The sequence below is a fragment of the Notechis scutatus genome, chromosome 4 (genome assembly GCF_049901735.1).
Source record: "Notechis scutatus isolate UNSWTSFEM ecotype Mainland chromosome 4, rNotScu1.2, whole genome shotgun sequence".
In the NCBI taxonomy this organism is placed as follows: domain Eukaryota; kingdom Metazoa; phylum Chordata; class Lepidosauria; order Squamata; family Elapidae; genus Notechis; species Notechis scutatus.
Window position 1 is genome coordinate 26026284 of NC_142012.1, and position 18468 is coordinate 26044751.

At 43.4% G+C, this 18468-nt stretch overlaps 1 protein-coding gene across 1 annotated transcript; it reads right to left on the minus strand.

The window, feature by feature from the left end:
* Window positions 1-7187: 7187 nt before the first annotated feature.
* On the minus strand, window positions 7188-9568 carry NEUROG2 (neurogenin 2). The gene has a single exon (XM_087965861.1). The coding sequence runs from the start codon at window positions 8972-8974 to the stop codon at window positions 8162-8164; it is 813 nt and encodes a 270-aa protein (XP_087821987.1). The 5' UTR covers window positions 8975-9568; the 3' UTR covers window positions 7188-8161.
* Between the last annotated feature and the right edge of the window lie 8900 nt (window positions 9569-18468).

Consider the following 18468-nt stretch of genomic DNA (forward strand, 5'->3'; position numbering starts at 1 on the left):
TCCCAGGGTGATGTGATTGCCATTTGCAACTTCTCTAGCTTGTGTCCAACAAGAGATGTCAATGGAAGGAGCCAGATTTGTTTCACAAACATGTGATTCACTTAACAATTGACCAATTCTCTTAATCATGGCCCAAAAAAAGTCATAAAATCAATGCAACTCACTTAACCACCGGCTTGGTTAGGAATGAAAATTCTGGTCCCAGTTGTGATAATAAGTTGAGGACTGCTTGCACTGGGATTAATCATAAGGGAATAAAAGGCTGAGTAAGCTTACTCTAATCAACCTAAAGTTTTCATATGAAAGAAGGATTGGATTGCCTTTGTGGAAGAAGTGTAGCTAATTACAATTCTAGACAGAAATCAACCTCTTCCAAAGAATTAAATAAATGGAGATAGTAAACAGACATAGATCACAAACTGCATAGGCTTAAATGTTGGAAGAGGCGCAGTACTTTTAATAAATCACAATTATACCACAAAACTTTCTGTTCAACATCTGTAATCAAAATAGCATTTAGACACTTCATAGTGCTTTAAAGCCCTCTCTAAGTGATTTATAAAAGCAGCTTATTGCCCCCAACAATCTGGGTCCTCATTTTACCAACCTCAGAAGGCTGAGTCAACCTTGAACCCATCAAGATTGAATGCAGTGAGCAGACTCGGCCTGCAACACTGCATTCTAACCACTGCGTGCCACCATGGCTATTTTGTTAAATAATAATTCAAATATTGATTTTGAAAAATATTGCATTTTCCAGTTTTCATTTTCTTCTCCTTTTCCTCCTGATTCTGGATCTGCTTTAGTTTGAGCCTCCCATCCCCCTTATCTCAACAGGATTATATCTTTTTATTTAACCATAATATTTCCCCCCTGTTCTTGGTCTTGTCCATAATGTATAAACACAAGCAACCACAGTTTTATCAGAAAACTCAGAAAAGAAATAACAAGTGTGGATCCAGCCCTTGATAGGAATACCAGGATAAATTCAAGTGTGCCAAATTAAATATTGGGTTTTAAACCTCAGTCACTCTATGAAGTGACATGTGGTTAGATAAATTAGTATCATTTGGATTAATTTTGGCAGAAACGAAACTTTGTGAAATAAAGCAAATGGTAGTACCTGGATATAGAATGTTACGATAATCTTTTAACAACTTTTTATCTTAGTTCTGAAATAAGATTAAAAGTTTTATTTTTTAGCATCCCTAATCTTGTGAAGGTTTCATTTTCAAAATGGATTCTGCTGGTTTTTTTACATTTTTTAAAAAGTAGCTGTTTTGTTTGACTGTTGCATATTTTAATGAGGTACTATAAAAGACATGCTTTGCCACTTTCCTGTTTGATCTACAGCTGTGGGTTTTCCTAATAGTTTCCCATGAAATGATGACCCAAATCCAATTTTGCTTGGCTAATCCTGTCTTGCCAAAAATATGAAATGGGGGTAAAAACAGCCCAGAAGAAAGTTAAATACTATAGCTCCCATATTATTGACGAAGAAAATAGTTGATTTCTAGTCAATAGGAATCAAATTTCTCTAGAGATAATTTGCATTTTATTGCATTTTAATCTGGCAAAGTAGATTTTTTTCTTTATTATTTTAGTTAATAAAAACATAAAAATACTAAGAAAAAAGTCTTCATTGTGAAGCATATGCAGAATGGAAACACAGCTCAGTCTAAGATTACGTTTGGCACCCATCCAGGGCGGGGATTCAAATTTTAACAACCGGTTCTGTGGGCATGGCTTAGGTGGTGGGCATGGCTTGATGGTCATGTGACTGGATGGACATGGCTTGGTGGTCATGTTATTGGCTGGCTGTGGCCAATGATATTGATTGGCACACATCTCCTTGCCTGGCCTCTCATGACTTGGGGATGCTGCAACAGTCGTAAGTGTGAAAAATGGTCATAAGTCACTTTTTTCAGTGCCATTGTAACTTTGAATGGTCACTCCACACAAGCAAAGTACCAGCAAAAGAGGGGGGGGGAAAACTCCAGAGAAGTTCCAGAGAAAGGAAGTCGTCCTGCCAAAAATGTAATAAAGGTTAATGGAGAGGCAGTTTCTGTAAGCAACACCAGAATGTTTCCTACCTGCCTTCCTTACAGGATTAGGCCAGTAATTTCTTCTAACAACTGATTCTCCGAACTGCTAAGAATGTTAACAAACAATTCTAGCGAATAAGTCGAACTGGTAGAATCCCATCTCTGCACCCATCCCCAGTGGCAACTCAAAAGGACCCAAAATGATGGGAGCCAATTAAAGAGCAGGATAAAGAAACAATGACTTAACCATTAATGGGTAATATGAAAGGAATCTTCATTATTATTACATCTAAACAATAATGGATGGATCATTCTGGAGGACTCTGCAAACCACTAGTGAAAAAACAGTTTTAGTTAATGTGAGTTTTAGTAAATTCAGCCATTATGATTTCTAACCTGTGGCTTCCTCTCTTCTGCCCTCCCAGTCAGTATGGATTAAAAATACCATGCATTACTTAATGCAATGCATGAACACAGAATTGCTGGATAACCCAAAGGTGCCTTTTCCAAAAGGCAGCTGGAATTTCTTGTTTGCCTCCTTGAAAACATTTTGCTTCTCATCCAAGAAGCTTCTTCAGTTCTCAGAACTGAAAAGCACTTTTGGGACAATCTGGGTGATTGAGAATCTCCATAGACAATTGCTGGATAGGAGCTTCCATTTAAATCTACAATTCTCAACTTTGCTCAGATTTGAGATGCAGATGCAGTGTTCTCTGCTTCAGTAGAGGGGGAGAACAAGAGAAAGAAGCTATAAGAATAGAATAGAACAGAACAGAACAGAATAGAATAGAATAGAATAGAATAGAATAGAATAGAATAGAATAGAATAGAGTAGAGCGGAATAGAATAGAATAGAATAAAATGGAATAGAATAGAATAGAATAGAATAGAATAGAATAGAATAGAATAGAATAGAATAGAATAGAATAGAATAGAATAGAATAGAATAGAATAGAATAGAATAGAATAGAATAAGAATAGAATAGAATAAGAATAGAATAGAAAACGGAGTTGGAAAGGATATTAGAGATCTTCTAGTCCAACCCCCTGCTTAGGCAGGAAACTTTACACCAGGGGTGTCCAACCTTGGCAACTTTAAGACTTGTAGACTTCAACTCCCAGAATTCCTCAGCCAGCTGTGCTGGCTGAGGAATTCTGGGAGTTGAAGTCTACAAGTCTTAAAGTTGCCAAGGTTGGACACCCCTGCTTTACACTATTTCAGACAAATGGTTGTCCAATCTCTTCTTAAAAACTTTCAGTGTTGGAGCATTCACAAATTCTGGAAGCAAATTGTTCCACTGATTAATTGTTCTAATTGTCAGGAAATGTCTCCTTATTTCTAGGTTTCTTCTCCCCTTGATTAACAGAATAGCGGAGTTGGAAGGGACCTTGGAGGTCTTCTAGTCCTGCTCCAGGAGGAAAGCCTATAACATTCCGGACAAATGGCTGTCCAATCTCTTCTTAAAAACTTCCAGTGTTGGAGCATTTACAACTTCTGGAGGCAACTTTCATTCCACTGATTAATTGTTCCCACTGTCAGGAAATTTCTCCTTAGTTCTAAGTTGCTTCTCTCCTTTATTAGTTTCCACCCATTGCTCCTTGTCCTGCCCTCAGGTGCTTTGGAAATATAGCTTGACTGCCTCTTCTTTGGGGAAGCCTCTGAGATATTGGGACACTGCTATCATGTCACCCCTAGCTCAACATGTCCATTTAATATCGCACCCTTGTGTATATGGCACCCTGGGCTGGTTGAGTCAGCAAGACTCTCCCCCTCTCACTTCCTCATTAGTCCTGTAAAGGACTTTTTATTCTTTCTGTCCTCTGGGTCCCCCTTTGTTATGGCTGCTGGGCAACAGCCCCGGCTGCCTCCCACAAGGGGTGGGCTCCCCCGAGGCAGACCCCGTGTGCTAAGACAAGGCTTCTGTGATGCGCGTCTGCCGACTGTCACTCAGCCCATTCCGAATGGGTAAAGCTGAGTTAAGAATGGCAGAGGAATAGGCTCTTCCTCAACCCCACCCCGGCCATAGTGCTCTTTCATTTTGGCTGGCTCCCACTAGACAGCTGGAGAATTACCTGTCTGTGAAGCATCCAGCCAGCCCTTGTTTTGTGTATCATGCTGACGCTTTATCTTCTTATCATGGTTTACTAGACTCACAAGACTCCAAGCTCACTAAACACCAAACCATTAAATCACAGTTTGCTAGCTACACTGGTTTACCCAAGAGGCTAAACCACAGACAAGCAAAACACCACATTTCTGTTCTGAACTCAGTCCCTGAAGACCTGTTCCTGGACTCCAGGCTTTGCAATTTGATGCCAACCCGAAAAGTTTACATTTTCTTCCTTGGATTTTTCTGGGAGAAATTCCACTACTGTTTAATGGATATTAAAAGTGCAGGCTGCGTTTGAAGGGCTGATCAGATTTGATTGGAACAATTATTGTCTTTTATATTTGAAAAATGCATTTTCAATTAAATTAGAAATTTTGTTTTGAAATTGTCTTGGCTGGTGGAACAAGGGGATATAAATCCAGCAAAGAAATAAGCAGTATACTCAGTGTGTTTATTGATATCCCACCTTTGGTATTTTTATAAACAACTGACGTTGGCAAAAATATTTAATACTCCTTCTTCATCCAATATTCCCCACAACAACAACTCTGGGAAGTGGGTTGGGAGAGAGTGACTGGCTCAAAGTCATCCATCCAACTTTCATGTCTAAGGCTAAACTAGAACTCACAGTCTCCTAGCTTCTAGTCTGATGCCTTAACCACTAGACCAAATGGTTTGATCATTATTTTTAACCAATAACAATATGGAATGGGTTTTTTCCTCTTGTTAATTTTTTTTAACCTCTTTTTAAAAATTGCACCGCCATGATACAAAATCTGCATTCTTAAATAAACTTATATCCAAGGTTATTGAGCACGTATAAATAAATTACATTGATTATTGTGGGGTTTTGTCCCAGGTAGGTGTTCCAAGAATGCATTATTATGCTTTAATCCTTATTGTTTCACACATGCAGTTACTTAGATCATATGTTAGATTAAATCAGAATGTTGTTTAAGCATAGTGTGATATGCGAATCTAATTATTGTGGCTTAAGAGCCGTGGTAGCGCAGTGGTTAGAATGCAGTACTGCAGGCTAATTCTGCTGACTGCCAGCAGTTCGGCAGTTCCATTCTCACCTGTTCAAGGTTTCTTCCATCCTTCCAAGGTTGGTAAAATGCAGATCCAGATTGTTGGGAGCAATTTGCTGTCCCTAGTATAAACCACTTAGAGAGGGCTGTAAAGCACTGTGAAGTGGTATATAAGTTTAAGTGCTATTGCTATTATGAGCCATGATTTATGGTACAATATTATATGTGAACCAAGCAACTCTTTTTCAACACAAGGCTTAAAATCATTATTTCTCTGCTGCATGAACTTAATGGTACTTATGACCGTATGCTTCTATACCCATTTATTTGGAAGTGAACATTAATAAAATTTGTATCCAAATAGCCATAGATAAGATTGTATTTCAGAGGTTATAAAGATTGTTCCTTTGTGGATTTCTCTGTATTTATAGTATCAAGTTCTGAATAGTATAATTCTGGACAAAAAATCGATTTTTGAGTATATCCACAAATCCCAAAAGAGGGAATCTATTTTTTTTGTCATGTCAACACTTTCCAAATTGAATGAATAATAAAATATTTGCATGATACCCTCCTACCTCACAATCTGGTATTTTTACTGAGGGGGGGGGAGCAGGGGGAGAGGTGTCCTTTTACTCTTCAAATAGTACCCTTGCCTTTCATCTTTACAAAAGTGAAGTGAAACTAATTAAAAGTGATGCCCTGCCGAACATGTTTTGAATCATCTTAAGCTGCTTGCAGGTATCATTGTAACTCACTAGGAGCAGCCACCTGATCCTTATCTAAAGGATCCACTTCAGTGTTATCTTAAGACACAATTCTTAAATTGTGGGGTAGGTCTTAAGGCATCACTAGGACTTTATTGGAGTAAAGTGTTGCATCACTACTGAAATAAAGCAGGAAGAATTTGTCTGAATCCATTTATAATATTTCCTTTCATGTAGAATTGATTTATCTAAATATTTTCTTTCTTATGAAACATAACCAAGTATCTGTCCTGGATTGTGGTTCAGGCTATTCATACAGGTGCATTTGCACTGTTACAGCTTCTGAATCACTACGTATTAGCTTGGGGCTTAGTTTTGAATGTTTCTAAGTCTATAGCATGCTTTTATAAACCAGGAGCATTAGTAAATTGGGTATTACTTATGTACAAGAACTCTGGAATAAAGAATGGGAGCAATATCCCATATTAACCGATTGTGGCTAAGGCTCTTAATAATATATCATAAACTTAGAACTGATCACTATACTGTATAAAGAATTATGGATTTATCAAGCATGGCGGACAGCAGAGATGTTCAGTCTGCAATGTTGGGAAGACAATGCAACCTCTCGTCTGAAATCTTGGATTATACTGAAGTTTCATTTTTTTGTTTATGAATGGATGCTTCATCAATATGAGAGAAGTGCTGAAGATTATTTCATGCAGACATAGTTTAATCATCTGTTTAAGAATTGCTAATTTTCTTGAACACAGCATGGTATTGTTATTCCTTCTATATTAAAGCATTTTTTTAAAAAAAAAAACACTTTACAAAGGTTTTTTTTTTTTTTTTTGCTACTGAATCAATCCTTGAGGGATCAAGAATGATTCTTCAAGCATCATTATTACATTACCTCTGCCTACACTGTAAGGTGCCCACTTTACTTAAATAAAAAAGCAAAAACTCTACTATTGACTTAAAACAAAAGAAGAACCAATGCTTTCTTTAGGCCCTTGTGGATGCAGCGTCATATTCATGACGGAATTAATTTCATTGATTTTTTAAAAGGGATAGCTCAGAACCGATCTGTGATGCATTATTAGCAAAGCACATAAATAAAAGAGAAATTCTATGTTCATTAGGGTTTACATCCAAGACTGTAGCTAAAGGATATCTACTAAATCAGTCACAACTCAGAAATAATCTTCAGTCTATTAGCAAAGATCACCACCATTGTCTCTCATGAAAAATTATATACTTTATTTATATATGTTTCATGTCGAAGAACCACCTCCTTGCTCTGCAACTGTAAATACATACTAGAATAAACTCTGTAAAATATACAAAAATATATCTGTGTCTCTTCTCCCTTCCCCCATGTCTTACAAAAAAGTTTTTATTTCCTTTGCAATAAATAAAAGCACAAGTGTGTTGCTAATTACAATTTATGACCTCTGACATTTTTCTGTCTGTATGTTTAGTCTGTTGAAAGAATAAGGGCATTTTCCATCAATCAAAGGTGGGGATAAATAATGCATAAGAGAATCTTATTGCATAAGGGTTCCCCTCCATCCCATCCTTCTTCACCCCACACAGCTTCTAAATTCTCACCACCGCCTGCTCCTGCCCCCCCCCCCCCAAATTTCCACGCTTGCGTTCAGTCAGGATAATGCCTACAAATTATGCAGCGCCTTCTAACTCAATCTGAACAAGCAAATCAACAGATCAAGAAAACCACCCTCTCGGTCTTCATTTTCTCTCCTGTTCACTCCGCATAAATCATAGAGGAGACAGCTGCTAAAAGCAGAGGGAGAGCTAGGATAAAGAGGTATGGATATCGCCGTCAGCGGGGGAGGCAGAAGAGAGAGAAAGAACAAAAGACATTGTGGGAAAGTGCACATCACAGTGACAGAAAGTTTGGTTTGACAGGTGTAATTCCCACAGCCGCCAGGCTGGCAATGGGAAACAAGCAGATGCCACCAGGGCCAGGCATCGCTAACCTCGAAGGGATCGGTGCGCGGGAGAGGAAGACACTCAAAAGCGTCCAGAGCCCTACAAAGGGCCGGCGGAGGACCGCAGTCAGCGTCCCAGGGATCAGGCGCTCCGCCTTGATACTTCAGCCTCCAGCGCTGTTTGCTGCGCGCCCCAAGCCCGCCCCGGTCTTTCCGGGGAATGGAACCATGGGATGTCCGCTACTGGTGGGCCAGGTCAGTCTCCCCGCCCTCCGGCCCACGCGGGAAGGGACGAGTGGGAAGGGACAGCGGGCATCAGATCAAATCTCTGGACAGCAGATAGCCGGGGTTTTCCGGTTGCCAAAAGTCCAACTCTGAGGCGGAGCTGCCGGGGCTGGAAGGCGACAAAGTACAACTGTAAGCCGAGGAGCCGGCCGAAGGAGCGGGGCTGGTGGTGCAGCTCCAGGAACCCGAGGACGACGTCTGAGAAATGCTGCTGCTGCTGCCTGCGCCCCCTCCGCTGCTAATATTGCCCAGCATTGCCTCGGAGAAGGCGGCGGCGGCAGCTGCGGCAGCAGCAGCCGCTCCTCCCCCTCCGCAATGGTCGGCCAAGCGGAGCGTCTCGGTGAGCGCCCAAATATAGTTGTGAGCGAAGCGCAGCGTCTCGATCTTGGTCAGTTTGGCGTCCTCCGGGAAGGTGGGCAGCACCTCCCGCAGGGCATCCAGGGCCGCGTTCAGGTTGTGCATCCGGTTCCTCTCGCGGTTGTTGGCTTTCAGGCGGCGGCTCTTCTTCAGCCGTTGGACCGTCTCGGCCGTCTTGGTGAGGCGGGAAGCGTTTCGCGCCCGGCCGGAGCGCCTCTTATAGTCGTGCCGTCTCAAGCCGAGCAGGGGAAGGCGCGCGTGCTCCGCCGCTTTCACGGCCACCTCGGGCGCCTGTCCCGAAGGGGAGAGGACGTGGGGCGGCTCTTCTTCCACCTCGTCCTCCCCTTCGGAGCCCGACGAGAAAGGGGCGAGGGAGGAGGAGGAGGGGGAGGAAGACGACGACGAAGAGGAGGAGGAGGGCGACGACCGGGGGTCAAGGAGCCCCTCTTCCTCCTTCACTTCCAGGGTCTCTGGCTTCGCGAACATCCTGCAGGAAGAACACAAAACCAGGCAAAGCGGTCATTTCGAGGAAAGGCAGTTGGAGCTCCTGAGGGAACTTCCCTTCCCGGCCCACCCAAAACGCGCCCCTCACCGCGCGCAAGGGCGCACCCAGGCGTGGACGGGTCAGTGCTTACAAAAGAGGGGAAGCCGTTTGCTCCCCAAGAGTCCCGGCCTCGCTCTATAATACACCCGCGCGAAACTTTTCCACGGCATGGATAGACAGCCAACGTAACGGCGATGCACATCGACGCACCGGTCCACCCAAAGCTAATGGTTGGAGCCCGCTCAGCGCTTGAAAGTCTGCGGTGCAGCTCTCAGGGGTCACTTTGGGGCCACGAATGCCCGTTGACTTCATTGCATCGGGTTCGCTTGGAAGGTTTAACGTACCGAGCATGAACTAACCACAAGGGCTCCTCCGCTCGGCAAGGCGTTGCAAGAAATTGGCTGGGTTGCCTCGGCCTTCCTATCAATACTCGGCGGCCGGGGAAGGGAGGCAGAAAGAGCTGCGATTGCGCCTATGCACTAAGCGGGAGTTTTGGCTGCTGCTCCGAAAACGGCCTTCAGCCAACTAAGTTCGCCTCAAATAAATTGGGAGGGGTTTTTTTAAAAAAAAAAAAGAGAGAGAGAGGGAAGTTCGGAAACTTACTTGGCTCTTTTGGAAGTAACCGAATTGTTGTTTTTCGCTCGGCCCCCTTTTTTTGGCCACCGAAGACGCGGCTGGCTGCTTCTGTCTCGTTCCGCACCGCCCCTTGGGGCAACCTTCAAGGTTCAGCTTGGCCCCGCGCCGGTCCCTCCCGGTTGCTGGAGAAGGTCCCACCGTGGCTGGGTGTTGGTGTGGGTCCAGGGCTCCTTGCTCGGAGGGGGGGCGGAGGTGGGTGGGTGGGAAATGTCTTTAAAGGGCGGGTTGTATGGCCCGCCGCTGCCGGCTTGCGTGTGTGTAAGAAACAGGGCGGCTCAGTGGGGAAAAGCTGCTGGCACGCGCCTGGGCCCTCCAGTTAAAGCGAAGCTGCTTGTGTTTCTGTGGCTGTGTGTCTGGCACACGACTCTACTTAAAACCCCTTATATACCCCATGGAAAACAATCAATGTACCCCCGGGGCCTCCTCGGCTCTCCCCCTCCCCAGGTTTAGCTTTCCTTTTCATTTCATTACCATCGCTCATCTCTTTTCTTTTCTTTTTTAGGGTGTGTGTGTGTGTGTGCTCCTCTTTCCCCTCCCTTCCTTCCTCCCCCCCTTTTTTTTATCTGATCCTCCGAAAGTGTGTTTGGCAACCGGGACAATTCTGGGGTGTGATTGGTGCCTTGCGCTCGGCTGGAGCGTGCCGCTAATTTATTAATGAATGGGGGGTCGCGAGGCGCAGCTGGCCAATCAGAGCGTCCCGCTAGCCACGCGCGCTGGAACCTGCTTCCTTTGGACAACTCATTAGGCCCGAGGGGCTGCGCTGAGGGAGAGGAAGCGGACCTGTCCCACAGCCTTCGGCCCTCCATCACGCCAAGCGGGGCCCCGCGAGCCCAGGCAGGAGGGGCGCCTCCCCATGCTCCATTCTGCTCACTTTTGTTTCAAATTGGGAGAAAGAAGAGTGCGCCAAAAAGGAAAGCCGTGGTTGAAAAGAGGAGGCTGTCCAAAGCAAAGGGGGAAAAAAGAGAGAGAGACCCAGTCATGATATGTGTCTGTACTTGAAGAGCAGAGTGTGGGCAATTTGTATTTTTTTCATTATGAAAGTCTCTTCCAACTCATATTGATCAAAGTTTCACCCTTTAGAAAAAGAGCTTCTCTCAGGAGGGAATAGGCCACACCACAGAGTAACAGATACTCTTTTGTGATGCTTTTGATGCGTTGTGACCCCCCCACTCGTTGGTGTTCCTCTTGTTTAAACTTCCATTTATCTGTGGTTGGTTCCACTTGTGGTGCCACAATTGTGATCACAATTTGTGTTGCTAAGCAAAGCAGTTGTTAAGGAGTACCCAATTTTGTGACTTTTTTTTTTTTTTTTTTTGCCATGGTTGTTCAGCAAATCACTGGAGAAGTTAAATGAATCAAATGGTCACCACAGATCCATAAACATTAGTAAATGCTGCAGCTATCCCTCTTCTTTTCCTTTTCGAGAAGCTGTGAAACAGATAAAAAGACCAAACTTGATCAGTTATTGATACAATCCCTAAGAAAATCCAAAATTTTAGGCAGGCAGGACCCAATTGGCATCCAAAATATTCTTCCATTCATATTTTGGCATAGCAAGTATTCAGCTACACTTAGAATACCTAGTGAAGAAAGGCTCTCGATCTTTAATGCTTTCATCAGAAAGATAATACGTTAGATGTTCTGTGATTTTCAACTTATGAACATAAGTGAGCCCCAAATTTCTGTTGCTAACCATTTACAAAGTCTGCACTACTATTACTATTAATCTTCTCATCACTCCTTATCACCCATCCCCTCCCACTTGTGACTGTATGACTGTAACTTTGTCAGTTGTATCCTTACAATTTATATTGACTGTTTCCTAGTATGATTTGATCGCTTATTGTACCCTATGACTATTAGTAAGTGTTGTACCTTATGATTCTTGACTCTTGATGAATGTATCTTTTCTTTTATGTACACTGAGAGCATTTGCACCAAGACAAATTCCTTGTGTGTCCAATCACACTTGACCAATAAAGAATTCTAATTCTAATTTTGATCATGTGACCATGAAGATGAAACAGCTGTTAAGTGTGAAAAACAATCATAAATCACTTTTTTCAGTGCTCTTGTAATTTCAATTATTAAATGAATTGTTATTAGTCAAAGAGTCCCTGTACAACTAGGAAAATTAATGTTAAGGGAGGAAACTTTTTAATGTTGTGATCAGTGGAATTTAAGCAATTTATCTGTGAATTAGTGGGCCCACTTTGCTGATGGTGTTAAGAGGCAGTTGTTAAAGGTACTTCAAATTAGATTCTGTTAGTGAGCTGGGGTGGGAGTGGACTCAACAACTTAAACGGCCCTTTCTAAGTTTATGATTGCATGATTTCATAAGCAAGTAAGATGTTGCTCTTCCTCATGATTCTTAAATATCTTTTTCTTCTTCCCCCATACATTCTGTAATTTATTATTTTGTTCTGCTATTGATTACTATCACGCTTGGATAAATAAAACTACTTGTTTTATTCTGACATTTTGCCCCGGACCTCTGACCTGTAAACAAGATCTTGTGGAAGTCAGCCATTCCAGATGATCAACCTTGATTTTCAGGGTCTGGACTTGTTAGCATGGCAGAAGAATTGAATCCTTGGCAAGGGAATAAGCCACACATTAAAGCCAGAGTGTGGAGGAGTCCTTCTTTGCTTTGGTTTGAGAGTCTGTTTTGGCTTTCAGTGGAGAGTGCTTGTTCTGTGAAGCTTGAATTATAATAAAGGTTCTGATAAATTTTCTGGCTTTTGGAGCACATTTATTTAAAACCACAACTTACCAAGCACACCACTTTAGAGAATAATAGTAACAAGAAAGGAGAAAAGAAGGGACTTGCTTTTCTTCCGCTGAAAGCCTGTAAGGCCTGTAAGGTATCAATCCCATGTCCACCCATCATTTGTTTGGTTTCAGGCTCCAAGGTTGCATCAATTTAGTCACCTAAATTTCTAAACCAGGTTTTAGTTTCAGTGATGAACCCAGCTACTTAAAGTAGGTTGCAATTATCAGCCTCTCTTTCATTAATGAAGTGAATTTATATGTGTGCAGCCCAGACAACGAAAGTTATATTCCATATAAATGGTATCACTCCATTTATTGCACTAAGACTGCACTCAGTATGCTCCTGTTAGTTTATCTCTATAACATGCAGTTATTTCTTTCCATCACATCCATTCCAGGGCTTCATTTATTCTTTTGTCTTCTGTGTGACCAGGATTGAATTAGCTAATTCTACCTGTAGTTTACAACTGAAATTGATTCAATGAAATTAATTTGATAAAGCGTGCAGAAATTATCTTTGCACATGATGCATTCAACAAAAAGCACATGTAGTCTTTCTTGACTGTTTTAATACTTTGTTGCATCAAATAGCATTATTTCAACTTCCTTCAGACACATTTACTCACAGGCATATAGATGTACACAACTTTTTCTGCTCAAGGTCTAAAATGATCACAATTGGTATTGCCTTTTCATTAATTTATCAATACTTAAAATAAAAAAGAATGTAATGTACCAGGGAGGTAATTTTTCTGGCTTTGGCATAATTCAGAAAACATTGCAATTTAGACCCAGAATCTTCTGAAAGCAAAAGATCTACTTTACATACAACTAACTCTGGAGACTGATTGTGTGAAGCAACAGTGACTGGCTTCACACAACACTTATCCAAACCAAACCAATCACGTTGCTTTAATATGTTGTGTGAAATCTTCCTAACGTGGGAAGAGATAGTGCAACCCTCCTCACTCTCCATGGCCTCTCCATGGCCTTTGATACCATTGACTGGCCCAGGGGGCTGGGGCTAGGTGGCACAGACTTGTGCTGGTTTGGCTTCTTTCTCCAAGGCCAGTCCCAATCAGTGTTAATAGGGAGTGAAAGATCCAGAGCTCAGCTGCTTTTCCCATGAAATCACTAGATGAGATCATCCGTCACCGTGAGTTCAGGTACCATCACTAGGCTGATGCTACTCAGATCTATATCCTCATCCCCAGACCTAAGTGATGTTCTGGCTGCCATTTTGTGGTGCCTGGAGGTTGTGGGGGCCTGGATGGGGGACAACACACTTTGGCTGAACCCTGGAAAGACTGAGTGGCTTTGGGTGCATAGAGCTTCAAGATCTGGGACTTTAACATCTTTAGTTCTGGATGGAGTGGCACTACCCAAGAGAAACCTGGTCCACAACCTGGGGATTCTCCTGGACTTGCGACTCCTGCTCGAAAAGCAGGTAGCAGTCATAGTTAGAAGAGCCTTTCCACAACTTTGTTTTGTGCTCCAGTTGAGACCTTTCCCTGATCAGGAGTTCCTGCTCAGTCACTCATGACCTAATTAATCATCTTACACCTATTGTAATGCACTGATCAGGAGTTCCTGCTCAGTCACTCATGACCTAATTAATCATCTTACACCTATTGTAATGCACTGTACACGGGGCTACCCTTGAAGAACATTGGTGCAAAGTGTGGCAGCACAAACAGTTCTTAGGGCGCCTACAGTGGCCCATGTTACACCACTGCTTCATGAGTTTCAATGGTTGCAGATCTGCTTCTGGGTGCAATTCAAGGTGTTGATCATCCCCTTTAAAGCCTTGCATGGCATGAGTCCAGGCTACTTGAAGAACTGCTCACCCATGCCAGCAGAGGGCGCATACTGTGGATCCCATCAGCCAAGTAATTTTGGCTGGTGGAGTCCAGGAGAAGCGCCTTCTCTGCCAGAGGTGGTATTCCGCAGGTTCTGACCAGTTCTGGAGAACTGGTAGCAGAAATTTTGATTAGTCTGGAGAACTGGCAATTACCACCTCTGACTGGCCCTGCCCCCATCTATTCTCTGCTTCCTGAGTCCCAGCTGATTGGCTGGGTCTTTTTTTGTTGTCCTGCACAGGAGAACCGAGCTAGAAAGCAGGTTAGTGGGGTGGGGAGGAAATGAGATTTTGCGGTATCCTTCCCCTGCCACACCCACCACGCCACACCATGCCCACCACGCCACACCCACAGAACCAGTAGTAAAAAAATTTGAATCCCACCACTGTTCTCCACAGCCGTGGCTCCCGTCTTCTGGAACATCTCACCCCTGAGGTGAGATTGGCTCCCACCCACCTGACATTTTTGTAAGAGCCTATAAGACAGGAGTCTGCCAGGTGGCTTGGAGACCCAGTGTGGCACCTTTACACTGGATGTGGTTGACTAATTAGAATTCAACCCCACCTCCCCGTGTCCAGCTTCCCTCTTTGCCATCTTGCGTCCATGATTTTATCTGTTAAAGTTTTTATCTTTTGTGTTTGTTTTTTTACAATGGATGATTTTAATGTTTTTATGTTATAAGCCTCCCAGAATCATTGGACAGGAGATGGGTGGCAAATAAATGTTATGAATGAATGAATGAATGGTGTCTATTGTTAAGTTACAACCTCCTTGCTTGGGAGCCACTATAGGCCTAAATTTCTCGGGACCGAGCAAGAGTTAAGTTTACTGTTTATGCCCCTCACCTAATTTGCCCACCATTCTGATCAGGAAAACGAAGAGGTGGGGAAATATCTTATTTTTCGTCCCTTCTCATTTTGAAGCCCAGCGGGAGCGACGACAAACCGGGACGGCGGCCACTGGAGAGCACCTGTGTGTGGTCCGCTAAGTGCGTGCCGGTGAAATGGGGCTGAACTGTTATGCAAAGGAGAGGCTTGGGTGGGGGCGGAAGGCCGGAGATCCCTGTCCGGCTCGGGACCCGATCGGTCCAGCAAGGGTCAAACTGTTCAACCGCAGCTCTTTTCGCGCAGCTCAATCCTCCTTTCGGAGAACAATGAAAGGCCAAAGCAGGCAGGGATCAAGAAACGAGGGAAACGCCAGTGATTTAAGGGGAAGGGCAGGGAGCGGGCAGGATCGGCCGGGAAGGGGGGGACTTGGCGAGAAGCCTTTGTGATGCTTAAGAAGCCTGAACGCTGGGGCGACCTCTCGGAGGCCAAAAGTTACAGGGGAACCGGGCCCAGGGGAAGGCGACCGGGCTGGCTCGGGCCGACCGCCCAAGATGCGCCAGCCAGAAGGACGCCGCCAGGTTTCCAGCAAGAGGCGTGGCGAGGAGAAAACTTGCTGCGCGGTGGGACGCTCAGGTTCAGTCTTGGGGTCAGGGCGAGGGCTTCCCTCGGCGGAAGGCGCAAGAGCGCCCGTCTCCCCTCCCTCCCCCCGTCCCCCCATTTACACAGCGGGACTGGCCTGGGCGAGGGAGGTCTGTGGAACGGCCTGGTAAGGAAAGGCTCCGTCCGGGACTCACGCTAAGTCACTAAGCGTGGACGCAAACAACAATGACGGGCGTTTACCTCAGGTGCCAAGCAAGCATCCAATCTAATCCACATTTTGCTCTACAATCATGCGCTCTGTGAGAGTCACCTAAACCCGCCAGCACGTTAAAGGAGTAAAAACCCAGATTTAGCGAGCTGGTCTCAGCAAAGATAGAGGTGCACTCCGGTCAGACCTGTGATTTGGTAACTCCATGGACTTGCCAGTGCACTTTTCTGGGCAACAACGTTGTAGTGCTTTACTTTTTTCTCTCATACGGTTTTTCAATTTCTCAGTCTTGCTTGATCCACAAAAATAAACAAGTAATCCTTTATTCTTTGTAGTCTTCAATGTAGGATCTGCTTTCCTGTGTACTCCAGTCTCCAAGGCATTTGTGACAACAAGCAACCCCTGACAGAATCTGTGCAGGTTCCTATCTAACCCATATTCATCAAGCAAAGAAATTTAATTTTACTTAGAGGGCCTGAACTGTAGAGAAGTTGATTTCCAGATCATATTATACCATGATGTAGTTTCTTTGATTGTGGTTTAGTGTGAATTCCAACCTGCTCACTCTATAATTAATTAAAATGAAGCTAAATTAGATTTAAAGTAGTTAAATTTCTCCAGTGCAAGATTACATTTTGCAACAATTTCACAAAGTTCTGATTCATAAACTCTCTATAAAGAAAATTAAACTGCCACAGAAAATTGAACTGCCGCGTAAAGGAACACATGGCGGTTCTCTCCAAGTTTTTTCCTTTGAACAGGATTGAAATTTGGGGAGTTAGCATAACTGCAAGTCACTGGAAACAATAGCATACAATGAAAGCTAAGATGTTCACACGTATCCCTTGAGCACTGCTAACTAAATAAGAGAATAACTAAGAATATCATAGTCCACCCATGATAATTTCTTAAAAAATTATGTTGAATAAAAATGTCTTCAAGTTAAATGAGAACTATTTAAAAAATGCAAGATAAGGTTAATTTGCTTGGTGCTAATAAAAACAATTCAGAAGTATGAATTACTGTCACAAAAACTGTAGTCTATGCCCTCTGGATCATCAAGAAGTGTACAGATATGCCTTAGCTATTTGCATTGCACCAAGTGACACAGTCTTACATGGCATTGTACCCGATGCAATGCAAATTTAATCTATTTAAAGAAAGAAAGCTTAGAGACTCTTAATTATCAGTCTCTCTCCCCTCCCTCTTTCTTCAACCTGTTAGGCTTAGTCAAACAGGCCAGAAAGAACTAAATAAAGGTTTTTGACTTTTATAAGTTATCTATCACCGTAACTGTTCTTGGATATCACTTTAATTGTAAACTTATTTATTTTTTATTTATTTGATTTGTCAATCGCTTACAAGAGAATAGGTATAAGAATAAACGTGAGTATGAATACAGGAAATAGGTATGAATAAATGGGGACAATAGGACAGGGACACACTTCAGTTTGTAATGGTGTCTTATTTATTGTTATTGTTAAGATGTGGCACTCAGAAACTCTGAAGAGAGTAGTGCAAGAACACTAGGTGAAGAAATTGATCTTGTTTATAGGGGGGCTCCAAAGGGCACAACAATTTCCCTGTACTTCCTTTGGTTTGACAGATGGGTGCCCTTTAGGGGTCTCATCCGAAGATGCCTATACCCATGTAGCCTGGAGGCATCCCTTGCTTGTAATTATTCTTTCTCTCCCTCTTTGTGAGGGTGCTCTGATTGTTTTGTCTGCCTCATTTGCATGGCAGGTGCAGGCTTCAACAGTGATTTTTAAACTTCAGGCTGTTCCTCCCTCCCTCTCTCCCTCCTCCTTTTAGGGCGGTTAGACTCTCTCCACCCCAGCCTCAGGAGCCCATAAGCTCTTCTCCATTTTCCCAGAACCTTGAAGATTGCCTGGTTGAGATGCAATGCTTCTTTCTTCTCTCCCCCCACTGTCCCTGGCTAAAAGAACAGCCGATTGTGAGCAGAGATGGAATGGACACCCAAAAAGAGAAGCCTGCAAAAAGGGACACTGGGTAGCAGGCGAAGGTTGGAGTAAGGGAGCACTAATCGCTGAACCAGGAGACAAATACGATTACCAGCTCTGAGCCTTGAGTCAGAAAGTCTCATAGACTTTAAGATGTTAATCCCCAAGCTAATCCTTCCTTTGGCGTGTTGGAATAGTGCAGCCACAAGAGTTGTTTTGTTATTTATATTGGCGTTTAATAAAACTCAGGCAGTGGTGAATGGGTTGCCCACTCTCCAATGGTAATTAATTCCCTATTTCAGTGACCCAATTGTGCTGGGATAGAGCAGCGGGACAGTCCCACTGCCCCAACCCGCCTTTGTGCAGTTTACATGGCTCTCGTGCTTCAACAGCTATGGAAACCCATTCTTTTGATGTCATTGAAGGAGTTTTCCTTGGGTATCTTCTAAACTTCAAGAACTCCTTTCTTTTCCCAAACGCATGAAAAGCGGGCCTGGCTTGACCACCTCTGTAGAATTTAATGATTCGTTGAAAGGGTCCTGAGAAAGGAGGGGGCAAGAGAAGGAGTAGATA

What these genes read in the sequence shown, in the direction of transcription:
- NEUROG2 (XM_087965861.1), bottom strand. Translation starts at nt 8,974, where the DNA reads ATGTTCGCGAAGCCAGAGACCCTGGAAGTGAAGGAGGAAGAGGGGCTC.